The sequence below is a fragment of the Equus przewalskii genome, chromosome 3 (genome assembly GCF_037783145.1).
Source record: "Equus przewalskii isolate Varuska chromosome 3, EquPr2, whole genome shotgun sequence".
NCBI lineage: Eukaryota > Metazoa > Chordata > Mammalia > Perissodactyla > Equidae > Equus > Equus przewalskii.
Window position 1 is genome coordinate 67,079,463 of NC_091833.1, and position 25,773 is coordinate 67,105,235.

General features: G+C 36.1%; 1 protein-coding gene across 1 annotated transcript in view; it reads left to right on the forward strand.

Moving 5' to 3' along the window:
• UBA6 (ubiquitin like modifier activating enzyme 6) overlaps nt 1-25,773 on the forward strand; it is an 81,981-nt gene that overhangs the window by 4,802 nt on the left and 51,406 nt on the right. The window contains exons 3-9 of the mRNA XM_008540344.2: nt 8,314-8,408; nt 9,209-9,237; nt 12,895-12,989; nt 13,498-13,609; nt 19,181-19,261; nt 20,746-20,868; nt 22,685-22,808. Coding sequence (XP_008538566.1) covers nt 8,314-8,408; nt 9,209-9,237; nt 12,895-12,989; nt 13,498-13,609; nt 19,181-19,261; nt 20,746-20,868; nt 22,685-22,808 — 659 coding nt within the window. The remainder of the gene's footprint in view (nt 1-8,313; nt 8,409-9,208; nt 9,238-12,894; nt 12,990-13,497; nt 13,610-19,180; nt 19,262-20,745; nt 20,869-22,684; nt 22,809-25,773) is intronic.

Genomic DNA, 25,773 nt, shown 5'->3' on the forward strand with positions numbered 1-25,773 from the left:
CAGCTGGACCAGTTTATGTTCCCACAAACAGTTTCTCCACAGCTTCACCAACACTTGTTTTCTGGGGTTTTGTTTTTGTTTTATAATGGCAATCCAGATAGGTGTGAGGTGATATCTCATTGTGGTTTTGCATTTCCCTATTAGTCATGTTGAGCACCTTTTCATATTCCTCTTGGCTATTTGTGTGTCTCCTTTGTAGAAATGTCTGTTCTAGTCCTTGCTCATTTTTTAATCAGGTTATTTGGGGGTCTTTTGCTATTGAATTGTAGTTTCTTATATATTTTGGATATTAACCCCTTATTAGATATATGTTTTGCAAATATTTTCTCCCATTCCCGTAGTTTGCCTTTTCACTTTGTTGATTGTTTCCTTTGCTGCACAGAAGCTTTTTAGTTTTGAAGTAGTCCCAGGTGTCTGTTTTTGCTTTTATTGCCTGTGCTTTTAGTGTCATATCCAGCAAATGCTTGCCAAGCCCAATGTTAAGAAGCTTTTCCTCTATATTTTCTTCTAGGAATTTTTATAGTTTCGGGTCTTAGGTTTAGATTCTTAATCCATTTTGGGTTGATTTTGTGCATGGTATAAGATAAAGGTCCAGTTTCTTCTGTTCATCTTTTACATGGCAGAAATCCAGTTTTTCCAACACCATGTGTTGGCCCCAACTTACCTTTTCCTCCAAATATGCTGGCCATACTAGACTACTTTCTTACCAAACATAGTTTATACCTTTACACCTCAGTGGTCTTTTCCTAGAGTGCCCTTTTGTGCCTCAAAAACACCTTCTATTTACCTTTTTTTAAATTGTTTTCTTTCTTTCTTTTTGTTTTTTGGAGGAAGATTAACCCTGAGCTAACATCTGCCGCCAATCCTCCTCTTTTTGCATGAAGCTTGGCATTGAGTTAACATCTGTACCCGTCTTCCTCTATTTTGCATGTGGGACGCCTGCCACAGCGTGGTTTGATAAGTGGTGCTTAGGTCTGCGCCCAGGATCTGAACCAGCAAACCCCGGGCCGCCAAAGTGGAGCGCGCAAACTTAACCGCTATGCCACTGGGCCAGCCCGTCTATTTACCTTTTAAGACTCACTCAAATATCTACTCTGGTATGTTACCTGAGTTACTTATAATCCTTTCTGCTTAGTCCTAAAGCACATTATTCTCATTGCTGTGAAAGTACTCATCACATTGTCTCATAGTATTTTTTATATGTTTGTCAACTCTGTCAAACTATGAGTTTCTTAGAACCAAGTCCATGGCACAGTGTCTAATTCTTAGAAGATTCTCATTAAATGATTATTGAATGACTAGAACAAGACAGAGGGTTCAGATTGACCTGTGGTCTGGAACCCTAGATAGTTGGCAGTTCAGTGGCTGGGCAGGAACCCAAGCTAGAACAATCAAAAGATAAGATAGAAAAGTCTGAAAAAAGGTGCATATGGTGCTAACATTAGGAGATATTGATATTAAGAGGGCATTTACACATTTCACCTGAGGTAAAACCAATATCACGGCAAGGTGCGACATTCCCTCTGCTGGAATCTGACATGAAGCTACTACAGTAAGACAGTAAGAATCTTTATATCTGGAAGATTCTGAGTGCTAGAAGGATAGAAAAACAGAAAAGCTTCTCTTTTCTCTGTAATTGGGATATTTTGAGTAAATGAGCATCTTTTTAACAGGCCAGATACACATACATTCATTTTTACCAAAAAATTAAGAAGCGTAACTTTTTGGCATCTTAGATTTGTTGATATTTGTAAAGTCAGTATTTGAAATATTATTTATTTCCTCCTAGATACTATAATTGAAATTTGGTTAATATTTACTAGGTATAGGTTTTCTCAGATATGAATAACTGAGTCTCAGGTTATAATTACTTGTAAATAATTAGGCTTTCCTACAAAACTAAAACTCTCTAAAATCTACAAATCTTGGGTATTAACTAATAAGTTTCTAATATTCATATTGTCGATGAAAATAATCCATAACCAATCTATAAATGAAAATTTGGGTGAGTTTATTCTGAGCTTAAATCTGAGGATTATAACCCGGGGCCTTTCTTCCCGAAGGAAGAAAGGGCACCAAAGAAGTGGGGTGCACAGAGTGGTTATATACTCCCAGAGAGGATGTTTCACATAGGATTGAAATGTCCTTTTTACAATAGTCGAGAGACTGCTCTGTCGGCACAGTGATTGATGGAAATGGCAGGTAGGTCTTCTGTCTCAGTGAACACAGCAGGGTGGCAGTCTCTTGTCTTCAGCTGAGTGGTCACAGGTGAGCTGGGTGGTCAAAGGTGAGTACAGCAATCAGTTTCTAGCCTAAGGAAAGATGCTTATCCCTAAGGAAATGCCAGTGTGGGGGGAAGTTGCACCTTTATCTCAAGGGCCTTTATTCTGGCCATAGGAAATGGCTAAGCAGATATACAATGCTTGCTCAACAGCCACAGTCAGGCCCTTTTGGAAAAAACAAAGTCAGGCCGAATTAGGTTTATACCAAATGGCTTCCTCATATAGTCCAATATATCCTATTGCTTGCCATTTTTATTTGTCAATATATATACATAAGTGGGAAATATTTTTAGGACAATTTCAATACCTAGTTGAACAAAGTGTCTTTCTGAATACATTTCACTTTTTTCCTATTACTGCTTAATCTTAATTCATCTTATAGTTACTGATCAATTAAATCCGAAATTTTTCTCAGAATCTAAAGCTTTTTTGGGGGGACTGTTTCTAATGGCATTCTGAGCCACATCTCTGTTTATTTCTGTACTTTTATTGCCTGTAAATTGTTGAGTGAGTTAGACTTCAGCCAATTCTGTAGATCTGGCCATTTCTTTCTTTCCCTCTGGGGATGTGCCTGGGCCTCTTGATCCCAAGATTTATCTGAAGAAATGAATGAGTCCCAGTTTAGGACTCCAGCCTTGGTTTTCTAACTGCTTTTACCAAAGAACTCTCCATTGGAGGTATTTAGGGCTGATTCACCTAATATTAAGTTGGTACTTTGATATCTGTTTTTCTATGTTCCTTGCATATAGGTTTCTGTGTAGAGATCACTTTATGAAGAAGTGAATATCAAAGCAGAATCAGGGCATTCTTAGGTATCTAGATATAATACAGCCATAATAGTATCAAAACCTGTGTTTATTCTAGTGGAATACTAGAGAAAACTTTTTCCTCTGGCTTTTGACATAACAGTATTTTTGGATTTGCTTCTACTCCTCTGACTCTTCCTTCTCAGACTTTTTCCTAGGGTGCTCTTGCTTTGCATGCACTGTAAACTCCAGGTTCCAACTTTAGGATTTTTCTCTCAGTTCATACTGTCATTCACATCATCCATTCCCATGATTTTCGCTGTCACTGTATGCTAGTGAAACTTTAATTTCTTTCTTCAGCTTTCTCTTCCCAAGCTCACGACCTTTGCTTTTAAATGCATACAAGGTACTTTAAATGTAAACCAGGTAGATGTTCAGCAAATATCTAATTCTTAGGGAAACATTCTGGTACAGTGGAATGAACATGGTCTCTGGAGATAGAGATGAATGTTCACATCCCAATACCGATATTTGTATGAACTGGAACTAGTTATTTGATCTTTCTGCTCCTTATATTTCTCATGCATAAATGAGAATATCTCGTTTCTTAAGAACAAATGTCTAGTCTTAAAGATTTTATAAAAAAACTGTTAATGTAAAAGTTTTTGGCATAAAGTAGCACTCAACACTATTGGATCCCTTTTCCTCCTTTCCTCCTCTCGTTCCCAAGCTTAATTAAATGCTACCACACCCACTCAGTAAGCTAAACTAGAAACCTTCGTGTCATCTTAGATTTTTCCGTATTTGTCATCCTCCAAATACAATTAATTTTTTTTAATCCTTTCAGTTTTTTCTAAACAATTCAATTCCAACTCTTTCATTCTCTCTCTCTGCATTTGGCATCTCTCAATTGAACTGTTGTAATATTCTGTTATGTAATCTCTTTAGAGCTACTCTTGTCTCTAATCCATCTTCCGTATTTTATCCAAAGTCATATTTTTGAAACTCATCTCAGAGCCCATGGCTTCTCAGTTTAAAATTCTTAAATGGTTCCCTGTCATCTACATTGGTGAGGCCAAACTGTATAATATGTATTTAAGCCCCTTTTTGGATACAGCGTAACATAGTGGTAAGAGTATATTCTTTGGTATTAGATCTGAATTTGAATCATCCTCCACCATTTATGAATGTGTGATCTTAATCTATTACTTAACCTCTTAAATCTCATCGTTTTTCATCCATTCATTTTTTAATACAGTCATTCATTCAACAAATATTTAATGAGAAAAATTGGTACAAATTGCAAATTAATCATGAAGAATAGAGCCTAAGAGCTCAGTCGTTTCTGTTTATTATTTACGAGTTATGGCCATATCTTTCTTTTTAGCCTCCATGTCACTCCTCACCACTTTACCCTCCAACATCCTCTTCTTTAACCTTGTCAGACCTTATGTATGTATGTTCAGGGTCTAAGATTTGATTTTATCCTACTTAAAAGCTGAAAGCTAGCTGATTATTATTTAGTGGATGCTGACAGTAGATGTGAAACTTCTGGATCAGAGACAAAGGTTTTCATCACTTACAAGGCAGCAAGCAGCGTAGACATAAGCGTGGTGTCAGTTCCTCTTGCTCCCAAGTCCCATGGGGGTGATGCCATGGGCTCAGATGGATGCTGTGTACACTGCATGTTTACATCACAGCTGAGGAACACTGAATTTTGGCATCCACCATTTTATGGCAAGCAGTAGGCAAACTGCTCTTTTTCTTGGAGAGAGATTTGCCTCATCCCTCAAGATTATGTGCTGTAAACACAATCCTAAGGAAAGGCCCAGGTTAAGAGAGGTCAGGACCTTGCTCTTGTAGGCATATCTACAGAGATAATGTAGGAGTATGAAAGACTCTTGCAGGAGTGTCTCCCAACATAAATACATATTTTTTTCACAGTTTTATTAAGGTATAATTGATGTATAATAAACTGTACATATTTAAAGTGTACAATTTGATGTGTTTTGACATGTGTATATACTCGTGAAATCATCACCACAATTTAGATAGTGAATATATCCATCACATCCAAACATTTTCTTGGTGCCCTCTGTAATCCCTTCTTCCCTTCTCCAATTCCCATTTCCCCAGGCAACCACTGATCTGCTTTTTGTCGCTGTAGAATAGTTTTGATTTTTTAGAATTTTATGTAAATGGAATCATACAGTATATACACTTTTGAGGAGTCTGACTTCTTTCGCTCAGCGTAATGACTTTGAGATTCATCTATGTTGCATCAGTAATTTGTTCCTTTTTATTGTTGACTTGTATTATGTTGCTTTGGATATACTATAATTTATTCAGCTGTTGGTGGGCATTTGAGTTGTTTCCAGGTTTTGACTATTACAAATAAGGCTGTCATGAGAAGTTATATACAAGTTTTAGGGTAGATATGTGGCTTCATTTACTCTTGGTTGAATTCCTAGAAATGAATGGCTGGGTTGTATGGTAGGTTTCTTTTGAACTGTTTAAGAAATGCCAAAATGTTTCCCAAGTTGTGCTATTTTACATTCCCACTAGTAGTGGATGAGAGTGTGAGTTGTCCCACGTGTTCACTCACCTCCTGGTATAGTCAGTCTTTTTAATTTTAGGCATTCTGATATGTATATAGTGGTATTACATTGTGGTTTTAATTTGCATTTCCATAGTATCTAGTGATCTTGAGCATTTTTTCATGAGCCTATTTGTCATCTATCTTCTTTGGTGAAATATCTCTAAATCTTTCGCCTCTCCTGTTTTGTTAGGTTCTTTGTCTTACTGAGTTCTTTATATACTCTGTTTACAAGTTCTTTATTATATATATGTTTGCAGATATTTTCTTCTAGTTTGTGGCTTGTCTTTTTCTTTTTATTAACAATGTCTTTTGCAGAGCAAAATATTTAAATTCAATAAGATAATTTTATTATATATAATTCATGCTTTTTTGGAGCTATTTAAAAAACTTCAGTTTAACCCATAAGGCAAAAAAGAATCATAATTAAAATTGGAAAATGATAGTGAAAGTACTATGTATCCAAATTTGGAATGCTGTTTAAGATCAAAATTTTACATGTGTACAGTCACATGCCGTGTAACATTTTTGTTGATGACAGGCCCCATTTATGACAGTGATTCCATAAGATTACAATGGAGCTGAAAAATTCTTATTGCCTGGTGGCATAACTGTCATAACAGCTGTACAATGTGTTTGTGTTTTGAGCTGTTATTACAAAAGAGTCAAAAAGTTAAAAAAATTAGAAAGTTTATAAAGTAAAAAAGTTACAGTAAACTAAGGTTAATTTATTATTGAGGAAAGTAAATTTTTTTTATAAATTTAGTGTAGCCTAAGTGTACAGTGTTTATAAAGTCTACAGTAGTGTACAGTAATGTCCTAGGCCACTCACCACTCACTCACTGACTCACCCAGAGTAGCTTCCAGTCCTGCAACCTTCATGGTAATTGCCCTGTACAGGTGTACTGTTTTTTATCTTTAATAGTGTATTTTTGCTATACCTTTTGTATGTTTAGATATACGAATACTTACCATTGTGTTACAGTTGCCTACAATATTCAGTACAGTAACACGCTGTATAGGTTTGTAGCCTAGGAATGATAAGCTACACCATATAGCCTAGGTATGTAGTAGGCTATACCATTTAGGTTTGTGTAAATACTCTATGATGTTCGCACGACGACAGAATCGCCTGACGAGGTATTTCTCAGAACATATCCCCATCGTTAAGTAACACATGACTGTATTGTAGAAAAGGAAACCTGAGAATTAATGAGTTTTTGTTTCCGGAAAGTAGGAAAAAAGAAAATAGAAAAGTAAAATTTATTAGCATAGGAAATGTTTCAAAAGCCAAGTTCACAGACACCAACCAAGGTCTAGCCCTGTAAACAAGCTGAAGATCAAGCCTGTTATGTTAACTGTTTCCTTCACATTAAGAATGTGGAACTGCAGGGACTTTGATACCCTTCCAGGAAGAGAGTAAATTGGTGCATCCACTTTGGAAAACAGTTTGGCATTATTTAATAAAGTTAGCCCTGCATTTCCTCTCCTAGATATATGCACAGTGGAAACTACTGCACATGTATACCAGGAAACGTATATAAGAATGCTCATAGTCCCATAATTGGTAACTGTCCAAAACTGTAATATAGCTATATTATGGTACATTATTAGAATAGCATAGTAAAATACAATAGAATACAACACAAATGAAAATTAATGGTCTGCTACATGTATTGATATGAATAAATCTCATTATATATAATTTCATTCAAAAAGAGCAAGACACAAAAGAAGATGTTCAAAATGATCCCATTTATTTAAAGTTACAAAACAGAGAAAACTTAAATATGTTATTTAGGGGTACACAAATAAGGGTGGTAAGACTATATAATACACTGTTCCATACATACCATAGTAGATATTCAATAAATATTTGATGAATAAATGGATGGTTTTTATCTCTGAAACAGAAAGGATGAATAACACTTTAAAGAAAAGCCTAGGTTTTATTATCTTTTGTAGGGTAAAGAAGGAAATAACAAAGATAGCTGGTGTTTACGAAGGTTCTTCTGACTAGACAGAAATCCCTTTTCTGGCTTTTTTTTATAGTGAATATGAATAGCAGAAATATGGGAATTAAACAAACATCTATATGTTAAACAAACATACATTAAACTAGCGTGTGTGTGTGTGTGTGAATGAATTCCAAAGAAATACATACAACCCAAAGGGTTCTGGAATTATTTGTTGTTTATACTAAACTCATCTTTCAAGTGATTCTCATAAGAATCCATTGGAATGTCCACTATCTTCAAAAACTGGTATAGCATCATATTTATCACTCTTCTTTCAAATAAGCTCTTACTGTTGGCTTTATTACTATATCGGACTTTTTTAAATTGCCAATGCATATTTTTTTTAAATTCCCTTTCTGATACTACCTGTGGTAGGGTCTTTTATATACTTTATCAGCTTTTATATTTACAATAATGTTTGAAAACTGCTTAATTTTAAATCACCTAAACTCCAACAAGGGAACCAATTTTTTGCCTCAGAAAGCCTGCTTACAGGAAAAGGATTAAAATGGAGATCGCAAAGTTAATTCAGAAATTTTAAACACTATGCAAGTGATCCAAAACAAGTCTGTGGGCAGGATCTACTTGCCATGCTATTCTTTTGCAAACAACTTTAAAGGGATATATAATTTTGATGAAATAAATTATTTTCCATTGTGTTTTACATGTAGTCGACAGAGGTATGTTCTTGGAGACACAGCAATGCAGAAGATGGCCAAGTCTCGTGTTTTCTTAAGTGGTATGGGTGGTCTTGGTTTGGAAATTGGTAAGGACTATTTTTATTCATAATTTTATACGACACTTTTGAACAACATAATTTAAAGAATTTAACTCCTTCCCCTGTCTTATTTACTATAAAGGAAATTAGATCCAAAGCCTTGATCAGATTCAGTTTTGATTCTTTTGGCAAGATCATTTCATGGTACTGTTGTGTTCTTCCACAAGGAACCAGTAATGACTCTCTTGCTTCTTTTTTTGTGATGTTAATAGCCATTAATGATCATTCTCTATGTCCATTAATTCATTATGATAAAGCACACATATGTATATTCATAACAATATGTCTGGAAGAATACACTAAAATATTTTGGGGGGGGGTGCTAAGGAACATTGGCCCTGAGCCAACATCCATTGCCAGTCTTCCTCTTTTTGCTTGAGGAAGCCTGTCCCTGTGTTAACATCTGTGGCAGTCTTCCTCTGTTTTCTGTTTTTTATATGTGGGACACTGACTGTCACAGCATGGCTTGATGAGCAGTGCGTAGGTCCACACCCGGGATCTGAACATGCGGACCCTGGGCCGCCAAAGCAGAGCACACAAACTTCACCACTATTCCCCCAGGCCAGCCCCAAGAATACACTAAAATTTTGAGAGTGATTATTTCAGTGTGGTGTGATTATGGGAAAGTTATTTTTTCCTTCTTGTTCATCTGTATTTTCTAAGGAACTTGTATTTCTTAAATAGTAAAAAAGTTAAAATTATCCAGTCAGAGATATGACCAAGCTCCATGAAGACATATCTAATATACATTCCTAATATTAAGCTGTTCTTTTTTTTTCCTGTTACAGCAAAAAATCTCGTTCTTGCAGGGATTAAGGTAAGTGAGTAAATGTCCTTGGTGAGAGGGTAAGAATTGTTAGTTATAAACTTTTTTGTTTTGTTGTGCTCATCAGTTGTGGTAATATTCTTTACACTTTGGACTAATTATTGCTTCCTTATTTAGTAGCAAAATTGTTTTAATGCTCTATTTTCCTCTTTTTAAAAAACTTTTTATTCCAGAAAATTTCAAAATTATACAAAAATAGAATAGTTTTAGCAAAACTCCATGTACTCATCATGTAACTGCAATTACGTGCCCATAGACAAATTTGTTTCATGTATCTCCTTCCCGTTCCCCCACTGCTCCCCGGACACCAAATTATTTTGATGTGATGCTGAGACCACCTGTTATATCTCCTTTAAATATTTTGGTATATGGTTCTAAAAGATGACTGCCTTTTGAAAATCTGACCACAATACCATTTTCACACCTAAAAATGTAACAATTGCTTAATATCATTGTAGCAGTCACCTATAGCTGCAAAACAAATTAGCCCAAAACTTAGCAACTTAGACAACAGCATTTATCTCAGTTTCTGTGGGTCAGGAATTAGGCCCAATTTAGCTGATTCCTCTATTTGAAGATCTCGTAAAAGGCCACAGTCAAGATATTGGCAGGGCTCACCGTCATCTTGAAGCCAAGGGCAGAATCTGCTTCCCAAGCTTGCTCATGTAGTTTTGACAGGATTCAATGGCCAGGTTGTGCCACTTCACATTCCCACCTCACTTCCTTGCTAGCTTTGGTCAGAGGTCACCCTCAGTTCCTTGGCATGAGGTCTTCTCCATAGGGCACCTCACAATATGGCAGCTTGCTTCATCAGAGTAAGCTAACAAGAAGACAAGAAAGAGAATGGTCTACCCATCAACAGACGAATGGATAAAGAAGATGTGGTACATATATTCAATGGAATACTACTCAGCTGCAAAACAGAACAGAATCATTCCATTTGCAATAACATGGATGGACCTTGAGAGAATTATGTTAAGTGAAATAAGCCAGCAAGAGAAAGATAATCTGTGTATGACTCCACTCATATGAGGAATTTAGAACTATGGACCAAGAACAGTTTAGTGGATACCAGGGGAAAGGTGGGGTCGGGGGTGGGCACAAAGGGTGAAGTGGTGCACCTACAACATGACTGACAAACATTAATGTACAATTGAAATTTCACAAGATTGTAACCTATCAATAACTCAATAAAAAAAAAACTGGGGGGAAAAAAAAAAAGAAAGAGAATGGTCTAGCAAGACAAATCAGAGTCTTTTGTCACCTAACCTTAGAAGTGACATTCCATCACCTATGCTATATTCATTAAAAGCAAGTCACTAGGTCCAGCTTACACTCAAGGGGAGGGGATCACACAAAGGCCTTAGGAGCAGGAAACAGGAATCATTGGGGCCATTTTAGAAGCCTGCCTATTACCAAATATCTAGTTAGAGTTCAAATTTTTGCAATTGTCTTAGAAATTTTTTTAATTTGTTTCTTCTAATCAAGACCCAAGCAAAGTTTATATGGTGAACTTGGTTTCTTTTGATTTTTAAATTTCCCTTCCTTGATTTTTTTTTTTCTTGCAATTCACTTGTTAAAGAAATCAGGTCGTTTATCATGTGTACCTCTACCCCTATATTTCCTGCAAACTGGTAGTTATGTCCAGAGAATCAGATTTAGATTTGATTCTTTTGGCACTACTGTTTCACACATGATACTTTCTCCCATCAAGAGGAAATAATATTCTGTTGTCCCCTTTTTTGTGATTATTACTAGCTATTAATGATTATTGCCTAGATTCGTTATTTTATTAGGGGCATTGATATTCTAATGCCATCATTTTTTCTTCTTTTATTAACTGAAATAATACTTTAGAAAGAAAATTTTCCATTCATCACTTATTTGGTTTCATTAAAGTATCATTTGTATATGTACCAAAGGCAGGATAAATACTGATTTTCCCCCCTTTATTTAGCAGTTTTCAAAATCACTGGTTTCCTTTCATCCCCCAAAAGTGACTAGTGAACTTGTGTTGTGTGTGTCTGTGTGTGTACATGAACATCATGATAAACTCCTGGATTTAAACATATTTGATGTGCTTTGATCTACTGTAGTAGTTATTCTCATTGATGCTCAAATTTTAACATCTTTGCTCATTGGGATCGTCTGCAAGTTCGTGAGTCCTTTTAATACAACCCCAGTAGTCTTTGATTGTCACTGATGGTAAAATCTTTTCAATGAGCAGAGCTAGAACATTCATCATGAGTAAACATTGAAATTTCTGAGTTTCAATTTAGGATTATAGAGTATTTACTTCTTTGATTTTATCTTTGTATCTCTTACTGTAAGGTTTAAGTTTTTTTATCCTTAGGATATATCCCATCTGGATTTGGCAGACACATTAAGTGCTTTCTTAAGTTACTTTAAATAATTCCAAGTTTAATCAATAGTTTTGTCCATTCTTGCTTTGGATTTTTAAGGATTGCTTTTTAAAATTTAATTTAGTTTTACTAATTTGTAAGACTTATATAATTCAAAGTCAAATTGATAAAACAGTATATTCAGGTATGTCTAGCTTATCTCTGTGGTATTCTTTCCTTTATTATGTCACTCCCTTTTTCTCACTGTTTCTTAATATAAGCAAATGGATACTTATAAACATGGAAATCTGTATATGTGTGTGTGTACATATTTATCCCCATCTGCCTTTCTTAGATAGAGTACCATATTTTTCTCCACCTTGCTTTTTATCATGTAACAGCATATCCTGGGATTATACCTTGGTGATAAATATATAGATATTTCATTCTTTTTTTATAACTGCATAGATATACATTTTGTGGATGTATCATATATTATTATATCCAGTTCTTCATTGGTGGACATTTTGATTATTTTCCGCCTTTTGCTATTACAAATAGTGCCGCAGTGTTCTTGTACATAGGTCTTTTTGTATTTTTCTCAGTGTGTGTTTGGGATATTCTTAAAAGTGGGATTGCTGTGTCAAAGGGTAAAAATGCACATTTTGCTAGAGATTGCCAAATTCCTTTCCATTGAGGTTGTACCACTTCACATTTCTACCAATGTTTGAGAATGCCTGATTCACCTCTCTCTCACCAATAGAATATATTATCAAACTTTTGGATTTATTCCATTCTCATGAATGAGAAAAGGTATTTTATTCTTGAACAAGATTGAACATGCTTAAATATTTTAAAGGGCCACATGCATTTCTTTTTCAGTATAGTTTGTGTTCATATACTTTGCCCCTTTTTCTGTAAGATTTGTGGACTGTAATATAAGTTACAGATTTTTTAGCAGTTAGTTATCTTTCTTGCTTTGAAGATGGAGCATTTGGGAAACGTATATGTGAATTTTTTTGATTTTTTTATGTTGATTTAAATAACATGCTACTTTCCTAAATTTAAATTCTCATACTGTTTAAAGTATTTTGTCCATTAATTTTTCTGGGTTTCCAGATGTATATAGTCATATCATCTGTGAATGGATCTAACTTTATGTCATTTCCAATACGTAAGCCTTTAATTACTTTCTGTTGTCTGATTATGCAAGATAATACTTGCTATACAGTATAAATAGTATTGGAGATAGTAAGCATCTTTGTCTTATTCCTGACTTTAACAGATATTTTCCTCTTTTTTGAAGGCACTTACAATTCATGATACAGAAAAATGCCAAGCATGGGATCTAGGAATCAACTTCTTTCTCTGTGAAGATGATGTTGCTAATATGAGAAACAGGTGAAGATATTTTAATGTATTATCATAGGATTTTTTTTTCTCTTGCAATTGCTTAGAATATTTTCTCTATCCAGAACACCAGTTCAGTCATAGTTGTTTAACTCATCACCGTAAGTTCATGCTACCATGGATAAATAAGTATTGACATATACTTATTTAATCATTTATATTTCTCATATTTTTAATACATTCACATTGCTACCTAGGAATGAATTTCTTTAAGATTGTTAGAGGAGGTCTTTATTGTTAAAAGACTTAAGGAGCTTGGAACTAAGAAGGTACCCTTTGAGATTATGTAGCTTACTATGGAATACAATAGTATGCTGCATCTCAAGATTGTATAGTTATTTATAAAGATAAATCTTAGTTTTCTCTTCCTCTACAGTGTATTAAATTTCCATTGAAATTTTATAACATTCACGTTCCTCTGATGTCGTCAGTGTTCAAATTTGAGAGATTGAGTATATTGAATGAAAGAATAGTAAAGGTCATTTATTTATTTTTTTAGGGCGGAAGCTGTACTTCAACATATTGCAGAACTAAATCCATATGTTCATGTCACAACATCTTCTGTTCCTTTAAATGAAACGACAGATCTCTCCTTCTTAGATAATTACCAGGTTGGTACCCCATTTTATATTAGATGTTATTGACAGATTCCAAGGCAAACCATTAACTATTAATATGGTATAACTAATTTAACCTACTCTTTTGAGAACAAAAAAATTTAGATTAAAAGACTTCCTTTAGAATAATACCTTTCAAATGCTCCATTTTAGGGAAAGGGCCTAAGAACTACTGACAAAGCAATTATATCAGTCAGCTGTTTTCACAATAATGTGCATTGAAAAACTGCCTAAAACTCAGTGGTTTATAGCAACATGCATTTTGTTTCTTTCCCATGCATCTGCATGTCAGTTGGAGTCCAGCTGTTCTAGACTGAACTTGAACTCCAGAGTCTGGGTTCTGCTCCATGTGTCTCTCTTCTGGGACTAGGAGGCTACCTAGGATATGATCTCATGGCAATAGCAGAAGCACAAAGGTGTAAGTGCAGCCATCCAAGCACGTTTCAAGCCTCTGTTCATGTTATTTCCATTAATATTCCATTGGCCAAAGCAAGTCACATGGTCAAGCCCAAAGTTAAGGAGCAGGAAAGTACACTCTGATTGTCCTAAGGCCATGGGCAAAGGGTGACATATAATTTGATTACAGAGAAGTAAAAAATATGGATCAGTGGCCCGCCCGGTGACACAGCAGGTAAGTGCGCACGTTCAGCTTTGGCGGCCCAGGGTTCACCAGTTCAGATCACGGGAACGGACATGGCACTGCTTGGCAAGCCATGCTGTGGCAGTCGTGCCACTTATAAAGTAGAGGATGATGGGCATGGGTGTTAGCTCAGGGCCAGTCTTCCTCAGCAAAGAGAGGAAGATTGGCAACAGATATTAGCTCAGGGCTAGTCTTCCTCAAAAAAAAAAAAAAATATGGATCAACAAGTCAGTCTACCTTAGGCAACCATAAATAACAACAAGAAGAATTTTCAGCACCTTGGATGTTCTAAAAGTGAATAGATTGACCCAGATTTTCCCTGTGGTGAAACTAAGATGTTACCCATTGTCTAGGAAGAAACACTCCTGTGTTTCTCCTCTACTCTCAATACTTGTGGCACTTGTGTGATCATATTTGTGTGGGTTTTTCCCTCACACCAAGCAATTCTCCAACTCTCTGGACACCTGGCTAAGTGTCCTATAATTCAATTCAGTTTGGACACTCTACCTGGAGATAGCATCAGATCCCACAGGTCACTCAGTCCCACAAGAAGTGCTCCCCTTCTTCACTTTCCAATGCGAGTTGCAAGTCCAGGTTATTACCTGTGCTTCTGAGGACTGGCTGTAAATCAGAGGTTCCCGCAACCCCTCCTCAGGTTCAATTAATTTGCCAGAACTCAGGAAAAGTTTACTTACTAGATTACCAGTTTATTATAAAAGGATACATCTCAGGAACAGCCAGATGAAAGATGTGCATCGGGCAAGGTGTGAGAGAAGGGGCACAAAGCTTCCAAGCCCTCTCCAGGTATTCCGCCTTCCTAGCACCTCCACATATTCACAAACCCGGAAGCTCTCTGAGCCCCTAGTTTAAGGATTTTTATGGAGTCTTTATCATGCAAGCATGAATGATTAAATCATTGGCAATTAGTGATTCAGTCAATCTCCAGCCCCTCTCCCCTCCCCAGAAGTCTGGGAGATGGGGCTGAAAGTTCTGACCCTGAAGTCACAAGATCAATTCCCCTGGCAACCAGCTCCCGTCCTTAAGGGCTTTCCAAAAGTCACTTCGTTAACAAGGTAAACTCAGGTGTGGTTGTTAGGGGCTTGTTATGAATAACAGAAGACATCCATTTCACCTTTATCACTCTGGAGTTATTTCAGGAACTGGGACAGAACTAAATATTATAACAAAAGATGCCGTTCTAGCTCTTGTATAGGAAATTACAGGAGTTTTTGGAGCTGTGTGCCAGGAACCTTGGATGACCACCAAAATATGTATCACTTATTATAATCACATCACTCTTATTTGAAAAATTAGTGTAGTTTCCATTCTGGACTGGATAAATTGAAATTCATCCTGCTACAAAGATGCTTAGCCAGCCCTGGTGTTCTAGTGTTTAAGATTCGGCGCTCACTGCCGAGGCCCAGGTTCATTTCCAGGTCCGGGAGCTATACCACCCATCTCTGTTGTCATAATGTGGTGGTTGTGTGTTGCTGTGATGCTGAAAGCTATGCTAGTGGTATTTCAAACACCAGCAGGGTCACTCATGGTGGACAGGTTCCAGACTGAGACAGACTAGGAAAAAGGAGTTGGCTATCCACTTCCAAAAAAATTGGCCATGAAAACCATATAAATAGCAGCAGAGCTTTGTCTGATACTGTACCAGAAAGTGAGAGGATGGCACAAAAAGACCAGGCAGGCTTCCGCCAGGAGTTGTAGTCTACTCAATGGCACTAACAAAAACAAAAAAAACAAAGATGCTTAATAGACTTCCTTTTAAATGACTACCTGAGCTCAAAATAATGTAAGGGAAGTGCTTAGAAGCTAAAAAATGAATAAGTAGCTAAAAGAAGACCAGTGAACTGTTGATTCTGGGCACTTTCAAGGATAGAGTTTGCCTGTCTCAGTAATCACGTTTCTTGGGAATTAATGGTCACACAGGAACAGAAAATACAAAATAGGTCTACATGAGAGAGAGAAATGGAATTGAGACCTACCCCTCTTTGTAAAGCCAAAATGTCAGAGAGCTACACCCTCAGTGAAAGGGTGGATGGGAACAACCTTTGCCCATCAGAATAAGAAGCTTGTCTGTTTTTCTCTTGAGTGCTAAATGAAAAAATGAAAATCTTCTCTAGGAATTCATAACCATAAGCCTGTCCTCACACAAATTTGGAGATCAGCTTTATAATTCTTTGTAGTCTAAAATTTCCCAAGCTGAGAACTTAACATAAAAAGACTACTAAGCTGGTGATACACTAGAATACCAGATAGAAATAAAACTCTACAGATCTGGAGGAGTGTACCCTCAACTAGGCCACAGGATATTCCAAAAATAAAACCCCTTTGAAGATCAGTTTGTTACCAGACAAGGGCCCACTGCCTGACACACATAGAAGCCAATTCTATGGCACTGGCTTTTGAGAAAAGAAAAGACTTTATTGTGAGGTTGACTAGCAGGGAGACAGGAGACATGGCTCTCAAATCCATCTCCCTGATTCAGAATTTGGGGTAAAATTTAAGGGATTTGGGAAGGCAGGGTGGTATGTGGAAGCACAGGCGGGAGAGTTTTAAACTGGAAGGTCTTTAAGCAAGCAAGATCATTTGTGATAAAGCATGGAAAGGGGCGTTAACACTGGATCTTCCTGGACACTGGACCCCTTGCTTCTGAAGAGAGTCCAGCTTTGAAGTTCTGGTCATGTCCCGGTCCTTTGGTTCCATAGTAGGAAGATCTTTGGTTCCAGATGTTATTTCAGGTCAAAAGTTTCTCCTCTGTGTGTGCTCTGGCTACATGACTTGCACTTTTGGCTCGATACCCCCGATCCCCCTACAGGATAACTTTAACATTCTGTCTTTGATAAGATGGGGCCGGTTTAAACTGGTCTGTGGTTACAAGTTCACAATGCAAAATAACAAGACAGTAAAAAGCAGTTCAGCATAATCAAGAGTCAGTGGATATAGGGGCTGGCCCCGTGGCCGAGTGGTTAAGTTCGCGCGCTCTGCTGCAGGCGGCCCAGTGTTTCGTCGGTTCGAATCCTGGGCGCGGACATGGCACTGCTCGTCAGACCACGCTGAGGCAGCATCCCACATGCCACAACTAGAGGAACCCACAACGAAGAATACACAACTATGTACCGGGGGGCTTTGGGGAGAAAAAGGAAAAAATAAAATCTTTAAAAAAAAAAAAAAAAAAAAGAGTCAGTGGATATAACAAACAGAAGAATTACACCTCCAAGAATTTCAGATAATAGAATTATTGGATAGGGGCTATAAAATATAGATGTTCAAACTGACTAAATCTTAAAAGAAGGGATTAAATATATAATATGGGAATAAGACACTATAGCAAACAATCAGGCAGATGTGATAAATAACCAAATAGAACTTAGAAATGAAAATATAGTATTGAAAATTACAACTCAATGAATAGATTAAACATTGGATAGATAAAACTGGAGTAAGAATTAGTGAATTAAAAGAGAGCTGAGGAAGTTATTGAGACTACAGCACACAGAAATAAGAAAATGTGAAAGAGAAATTAATTGAAAGCTTGAATGTAAAAGTCCAATTCATGAGACTGGATTTCTAGAAGGAGAATATTAGGAAAAGGCAATATTCAAATAAATTATGCCTGAGAATTTTCTGGCATTGAGGAAACACAAATCAGATGTAGTATATGCTGGCTCTGGGATTTGATTTTACCCTATTTACAAGCTTATAAGGTACCTTGTTACTGTTTCATGGATGTTGGCAGAAAAAATGGGATTTCTGGGTCATAGACTAAGGACTTTATTACTCAGAGTATGGTAAGAAGTATGAACATCATGTTTGCCTTGTTTCCTTTTGCCTACCCCTCAGATCCCACTAGTGCAGTACAGAGGGCTCAGTGGATGCCTGCACATTTAGTGGTTCCTTTAGAGGAGTGGAACCCTGAGCTTCGGGAACCTGCTATTTTATAGCAAGCAGTAAACAAGCCTGTTCCTGCTCGCAGAGGGAGACATTACCTCGTTCCGCAAGCTTGCACAAGGCAAATACAATCCTGAGAAATAGCCCAAGAAAGAACGGTCAAAGCCTTGCATTCATGACATACCCAGTGAGACGTATATAGTGACAGACCGCGTGAGAGTGAGAAGCACACCATATTCTAACCTAGATAAATAAGACTAAATTCACACTTGGCTATTTGTAGTGAAATAAAGTTATCCAATTCATGGAAACCAGCAGCAAGGAAAACTCTAGACTGAGAGTCTAGCTCTGCTCTTGCCACTTGATAATTGAGTGACCCTAAGAAAGTATTTGACCCATATGAGTCTAAGTTACTTATGATAAAATTTGATTATAAAACCTTTTTTACTTATCTCATAGGGTGGTCATACAAAAATTAAATGAAGTAGATGTTGAAAATTATAATTTGCTATCTTTAACAATCTTGGTTTTACTAATGACATTGTTATAAAGCATAAGTTTGTTATATTGTGAATCTGTTGAATCTCAAGTAAAAGAAAGCTAAGCCAACTAATGTACCTCTTTAAAAATCTAATTGTTATCCCTTTAAGTTAGCATTAAATTGATACTCTGGTGACTAGCTTAGTATTCCCAAGGCAATAGCAAGTAAAATTTCCAATCACTTGGAGTACGTAAATACCACATAGGAGGGATATTAAATTTTGCTTCTAATTATGAAACCTGTTTTCGTAATTGAATTTAATGTGGGCATATTTTCCCCTGTATATATTATTTTTACTTTTGTTATTCTGTACTTCTGAAGGTATTAACCTTAGAATGGGTTACAATAGGATAGTATTTTTTTATAAGGAAAATAATGTATTTTTAGCATAATGCAAACTGATATGCTTCTGACTTAGAAGTTATATATTACCAAAATAATTGTGGATTTTCTAGTCTTTAATTTCTTGTATTTTTCTCAACAGTGTGTAGTATTGACTGAGATCCAACTTCCATTGCAGAAGAAGATCAATGACTTTTGCCGTTCTCAGCACCCTCCAATTAAGGTAATATTATCACTTAATAATGACATGTAGTTAACCAAAGGAAGAACGCTCTCACTATTAGAATTTAGAGCTTTTCAGTGGGTTATATAAGATGCTCTTTTTACATTAGAACAATCACAGTAATATTTTTCGTTAATTTTGGCATTATATTCATTTCCTTTTTTTTTTTTTTGAGGAAGATTAGCCCTGCGCTAACATCTGCTGCCAATCCTCCTCTTTTTGCTGAGGAAGACCGGCCCCGAGCTAACATCCATACCCATCTTCCTCTGCTGTATATGTGGGACACTTGCCACAGCATGGCTTACCAAGCAGTGCCATGTCCACACCTGGGATCCAAACTGGTGAGCCCTGGGCCACCAAAGCAGAACGTGTGAACTTAACTGCTGCGCCACCGGGCCGGCCCCCATTTCCATTTTTTAAAACTAAGATCTAGGGGTTGGCCCGGTGGCATGGTGGTTAAGTTCGCACACTCCACTTCAGCAGTCTGGTGTTCACAGTTTCAGATCCTGGCCACAGACCTAGCAACACTCATCAAGCCTTGCTGTGGCAGCATCCCACATAAAATAAAGGAAAGTGGCACAGATGTTAGCTCAGGGCCAATCTTCCTCACAAAAAAATAGTTAAAACTTAAGATCTAAATCTGGTTTATAGGCAGATTGCCAACTAAGGAAAAATTACGATTAGAAATAGAAAGGATGATAAACATTGAGTTCATCATCTAAATTTAAATATGGTATGATGGTGGTTTTCAAGAGGTTAATTGTTTTTTTCTTTTTTTAACAAATATTCATTGAGTAGTATGTACCAGATGCAATTCTAGGTACTAGGAATACATTAGTGAATAGGACATGCAGATTTTCCTATTTAAGAAAATTACCTTCTAGTAGGGAAGATACACAATAAATGAGCAGATAAGTAGATGATCTGTTTTCAAATAGTTTCAAGTCCTGTGAAGAAAAAAGCTAGGTAAAGAATAGAGTATAGGGGCCGGCCTGGTGGCACAGTGGTTGTGTGTGCACATTCTACTTCGGCAGCCCGGGTATCACCAGTTTGGATCCTGAGTGCAGACCTGGCACTGCTTGGCAAGCCATGCTGTGGTAGGCATCCCATGTATAAAGTAGAGGAAGATGGATGCGGGTGTTAGCGCAGGGCCAGTCTTCCTCAGCAAAAAGAGGAAGATTGGCAGCAGTTAGGTCAGGGCTAATCTTCCTCAAAAAAAAAAAAAACCATAGAATGCTTAATGATGATGTGCTGATGTTGCTTCTAATTTTGTAACGCTAGATATCCAGTCCCAAATACCAAAATCTGCGATTCCTAAACCAATTTATAGACAAATAAATTTATCCTATTCATAATTCACTTTATCTCCCAAAGGATATTCTTAATTATAAATGAAATTGTCATAAAAGGGCCTGAGAGAGTTGAGCTGTTTTTTTTTCTTTATATAAATAGATGAGCTTGAACTTGTTTTTATCATTTCACAGTTCATCAGTGCAGATATACATGGAATTTGGTCACGGTTGTTTTGTGATTTCGGTGATGAATTTGAAGTTTTAGATACAACAGGAGAAGAATCAAAAGAAATTTTCATTTCAAATATAACGCAAGTATGATTGTTTATGTGTATTACATGTATATGATTTTTTTAAGTTAATGTAAATAGTATTTTTAAAAAGTGGTGTTAGCAAAATATGCAATATTTTTTATTCTATGATATTTTAAGGTAATTCATGAGGGAATATTTTGTTAATTTCTTGATTGCAGTATATTAAAACTCAATTAACTTTCAAATATTAAGTAGCTAAAAGTATTCTGGATTCCTTCAAACATTATTCAGTAATTGATCAACATTTGCTTATATCATAAATTTTAATTTTAATTTTGATCTATGTCATGTTCTCAAGGGACGTGAATTGTGAATCAGTGTTTACTGAACTGTTTATTGTGTCAGATCATAAATGTACTAAGTATGTCTTGAGTCACTCTGATTCCAGGAAGAGTCACACTTAAGTCACCATAGACAAAAACTTTTCTAATTTGTTGCATTTCTCAAATGTTATTTGAAGGAAGAAAATAAGTTTAAGAATTAATTAACCTTTATATCAAAAAGTCTCATTGTCTAACCACATTCTCTTGATATCCTATAAGCTTTTAATATTTTAATTCCCTAAAAGAGTTGAAGAAATCATTATGATCCATTTTTAGTACTCTTCCTTTTTGGCCTAAATCATTAACTTTATTTGCACTCTTTATAATCAATTTACATTAAACTTCAAAAGAAGCCAGATATAAGGTAATGATAATATATTTTGACCTAATAGTACTTGTGCTTCTATCCTTATGCTTTATTTTTAAACCCAATGTAATATTGCCTTTCTTACCCCTTTTTAAGAAAAATCCATTGAATAAATCATTCTGTGTATTTTTCTGCTTACAGAATGGTTTATTATTCAACCTTTTACCTTCTCTAGTTGTTTTTAGTTTGTCCCTGAGAATGTCATACAATTAGAATAAACTCCAAGGGGTAGTACGGATTCTTGTATTGCATTTGTATTTTCTTGTATTGAATAGTGCAGGAAATATGGAGCTTATCTATAATGAATTAGAAAATATCATAAATGTTCCCGTTTAACTTATCTGCAGATTACCTCTCCTTAATAAAGTCCTTATGAATTCTGTTCTTCTTGAGATATTAGCAAACTCATATAACATTAATTTTATCTACATGTTTGTGATCATAATTTTATTATTCCTATCCAAATTATTAAGCAGCAAAAGAATTATATTAGAATCTACGCAATTATCAGAGAGAGAGTGATAATTCCATTAGGTTTTATGTAGATTAAATTTGTCACTTTATTCAAGCAATATGTAGGATTATATGCAATTAGGAAATTTCCAGGCCTTTGACCTATCTCTTCCATCCTCTTTGGTGAAATAAGCCAAGTTTATCCTGATAAGTGGGGCTACACAATATTTCTTTACTTTAAAGCGTTGAGCAAGCTTTAACTACCAGTTTCCTGGCTTTAAATCTCCATCCTCCTTTCTTAGATTTCTTTGATCTTCAAAGTTAGACTCTTATCACTTATGCACACAGAGTTTTTGTAATATAACTTTTAAACTTAGATAACTTTAAATGTTTTTTATAAGTCACAAGAATCTTTGAAGTATCTGAACTCCTATGTGGAATCTCTGAATATCTGCTCCAAACACAGAAATTATATTTTCAACATTCAAAATAAAAAAATAATAAGTTGATCACTATTTTGTGTAAATTCTTTAAAGGCTTGCTGTTACTAAGGAAGGAGACGAATGGCTTGGAATTTTTATTGTTTTGAGGTTTGTCCTTTTTGTGTGAGATTCGGAATTTGTATGAAAAAAGAATACATAACTTGTTTTTTAGTAGGTAACTCTTATTTGTAGGCTAATCCTGGCATTGTGACTTGCCTTGAAAATCTTCCTCACAAACTTGAGACAGGACAATTCCTAACATTTCGAGAAATTAATGGAATGACAGGCTTAAATGGATCTACACAACAAATAACTGGTAAGTTGATATGTTTTATTAATTCATTTATGCTTTTTATTCAGCCCATTTATAGTTCAAACACTATACTCAGTGTTGAGAATACAGCATCACCTCAGACAGACATGATCCACTTCTTGGCCTTGAAACATTAAGTCCAACTGAGGAGAAGTCACCATTAAACAGTCATGATGTAAAGAGAATACAGGCATTCTTGAAACTCCAGACTTAGCAAGGAAAGCTGTCGAAGTTTTGGGACGGGCTGGTCCAGTGGCACAGCAGTTAAGTGCGCACGTTCTGCTTCTCGACGGCCCGGGGTTTACTGATTCAGATCCCGGGTGCAGACATGGCACTGCTTGGCAAAAGCCATGCTGTGGTGGGTGTCCCATGTATAAAGTAGAGGAAGATGGGCATGGATGTTAGCTCGGGGCCTGTCTTCCTCAGCAAAAACAGGAGGGTTGGCAGTAGTTAGCTCAGGGCTAATCTTCCTGAAAAAGAAAACAAGTTTTGGGACAGGAGCAGTGGGGACGGAATATGTTGATTGAAATTTGAAGATTTCATTGGCTTGGGAAGGTGGTTAGAAGAATATTCTGTACAGAGACAAACAGTAAGAGTCAAGACAATTCAAGGAACTGAATGATACAGTATGGCAGCTAGCAGTGGGAGTTGAGATAACAAGAATTAACACAATTAGGAGGAAACTTTGCTATCTCATATGGGAAGGGAGCAGAGATTCTGACTTGGGCAACTTGTTTATTCACTTAGAGAGTGCAATAAAGGGAGCAGGTTTTGGAGCTAAGGTAAGGAATATGGTTTAGGCTTGTTGAGTGAGGTAGCAATGAAGTATTCAAATAGAGATATATGTTGTTCTTCAGTGGCTTGGATAAAAGGACTGAAAGGATATTATTGAGGCAAGGTTGTGGGTTTATTGGCAAGAAGTTGAACAGTCTGGTTTTCTAAGATGGGGAAAGGTACCGAGGCCAGAGGTTTGAGGAGAGTTTTTAAACTCATCTTGAAAAATAGAAAGATTATCAGGCATCATTTAGGGCTCATCTGAAGTTGAAGATAATAAATTTATAGCAGCATTAGTCTGAATAGTTTGTGATTTTCCTCCAGCCATGTTTTAAAGAATTAAAGACAGTGCTAGACATCCTGTAACTCAAAGACTGCATGTTTACACCTGTTCAGATGATTTAGTTTTATCTTTAGGGCATTTGAAAGTATAATTAAGTGATCAGTGTATAGACTAATAAATAGAATTACTTTTTTTTAATGAGCAAAATGGATCCTAAGGAGAGGAAAAATCAGTCCCTGTTAAAGGAAAAACTTTGGATCTATATCTTTGCATCTTGAATAAAAAAGCTATTGGATTTTGTTTCCCAGACTGTATCTAAATATCTAAAATACAGGTTCAGCTCATTGATATTAAAGAATTTTTATCTGTTTTTGCAAAAATTGTCTTAACTGATCATTTGGGATTATCATTTATTGTTTTGGGATCCATGCAATGGATTGTGGTAATGGATCAGAATCTTCAGGCTACATATAAAAGGAGGAGCCACTGAATATCAAGGAATGAAAATAAAGAAAACCCACATTTTGTACCCGAAGTTCTTTGGGCGAGGAGAGAATATTTAAATAGAGTGGCTGTTTATGAAACTTTATTTCTTAACATTTATTAATTGGCACTTATTGCTCTGAGGTAATTTTCTGTTATCTGAAAAATATTTTTAAATAGTTAAAATAATACATGCTTGTTCTAAATATATGTATGTATATATGTTCAAATAGAGTAAAAAATGAGTAGTATTTCAGGGCTCCTCCCCTCTCCAGAGGTAATAGCAGCTAAGTTTGATGTTTACTCTGCTGACCTTTTGTCTCTACTTGATACATGAGGCTTGTGTGAAGAGAGGCTTACTGTTTGTTTATTTTTGTGAGAAAGATTGGCCCTAAGCCAACATCTGTGGCCAATCTTCCTCTTTTTGCTTGAGGAAGATTGTCCCTGAGCTAACATCCCTGCCAGTCTTCCTCTATTTTGTATATGGGACACTGTCACAGCATGGCTTGATGAGTGGTGTATAGGTCTGCACCCGGGATCTGAACTGGCAAATGTTGGTCCACTGAAGCGGAGTGCATGAACTTAACTGCTGGACCACTGGGCTGGCCCCTTATTTAATTTTTTAAATAAGCGATTAGTTCAAAAATAAAGTGTAAATTTTTACAGTGAAAAGTTTATTGTCCACCTGTGACTCCCCCTCACTTCTCCCTCATCCACTCTTATTTATCGTGTATCCCTCCAAGGTTTCCTTTTGCTTTTTTACATACAGGGCAGCATATTATACATCATGCTACCCTTTTGCCTTTTCCTTGAACAAAACATCTAGATGATTTTCTCACAACAGTAATTGCCGAACATTCTTTTTTTCCTTTAAATTTTCTTTTATGGCTATGTAGTATTTCATAGTATTAATGAAAATGGTATCACAATATAATTTTAATTTGCGTTTTATGTATCATGAATGAGATTAAGTATCTTAAGTTTTAGCGCTATTTGTTTTTCCTTTAATGTGAATCATCTATCCTTTGACCATTTTCCTGTTGAGGAGTTGATGTGTTTTTTTTTGGAGATACAATTGATATGTGACATTATAGTAGTTTCAGGTTTACAATGTAATGGTTCAATGTATGTTTGTGTTGCGATATGATCACCACAATAAGTCTAGTTAACATCACCACACATGGTTATAAATTTTTTCTTTTGATAAGAACTTCTAAGATCTACTCTCTTTAGTAACTTTCAAATATGCAATACAGTGTTATTAACTATAGTCACCATGCTTTACATTACATCCCTATGACTTAGTTATTTTGTAACTCAAAGTCTGTACTTTTTTTACCTCCTTCACCCTTCAACCTGTTGAGTTGTTGATCATTTTCTTAACTATTTCTTTGAACTACTACTATGTAGGACATATTTTCTGGGGGT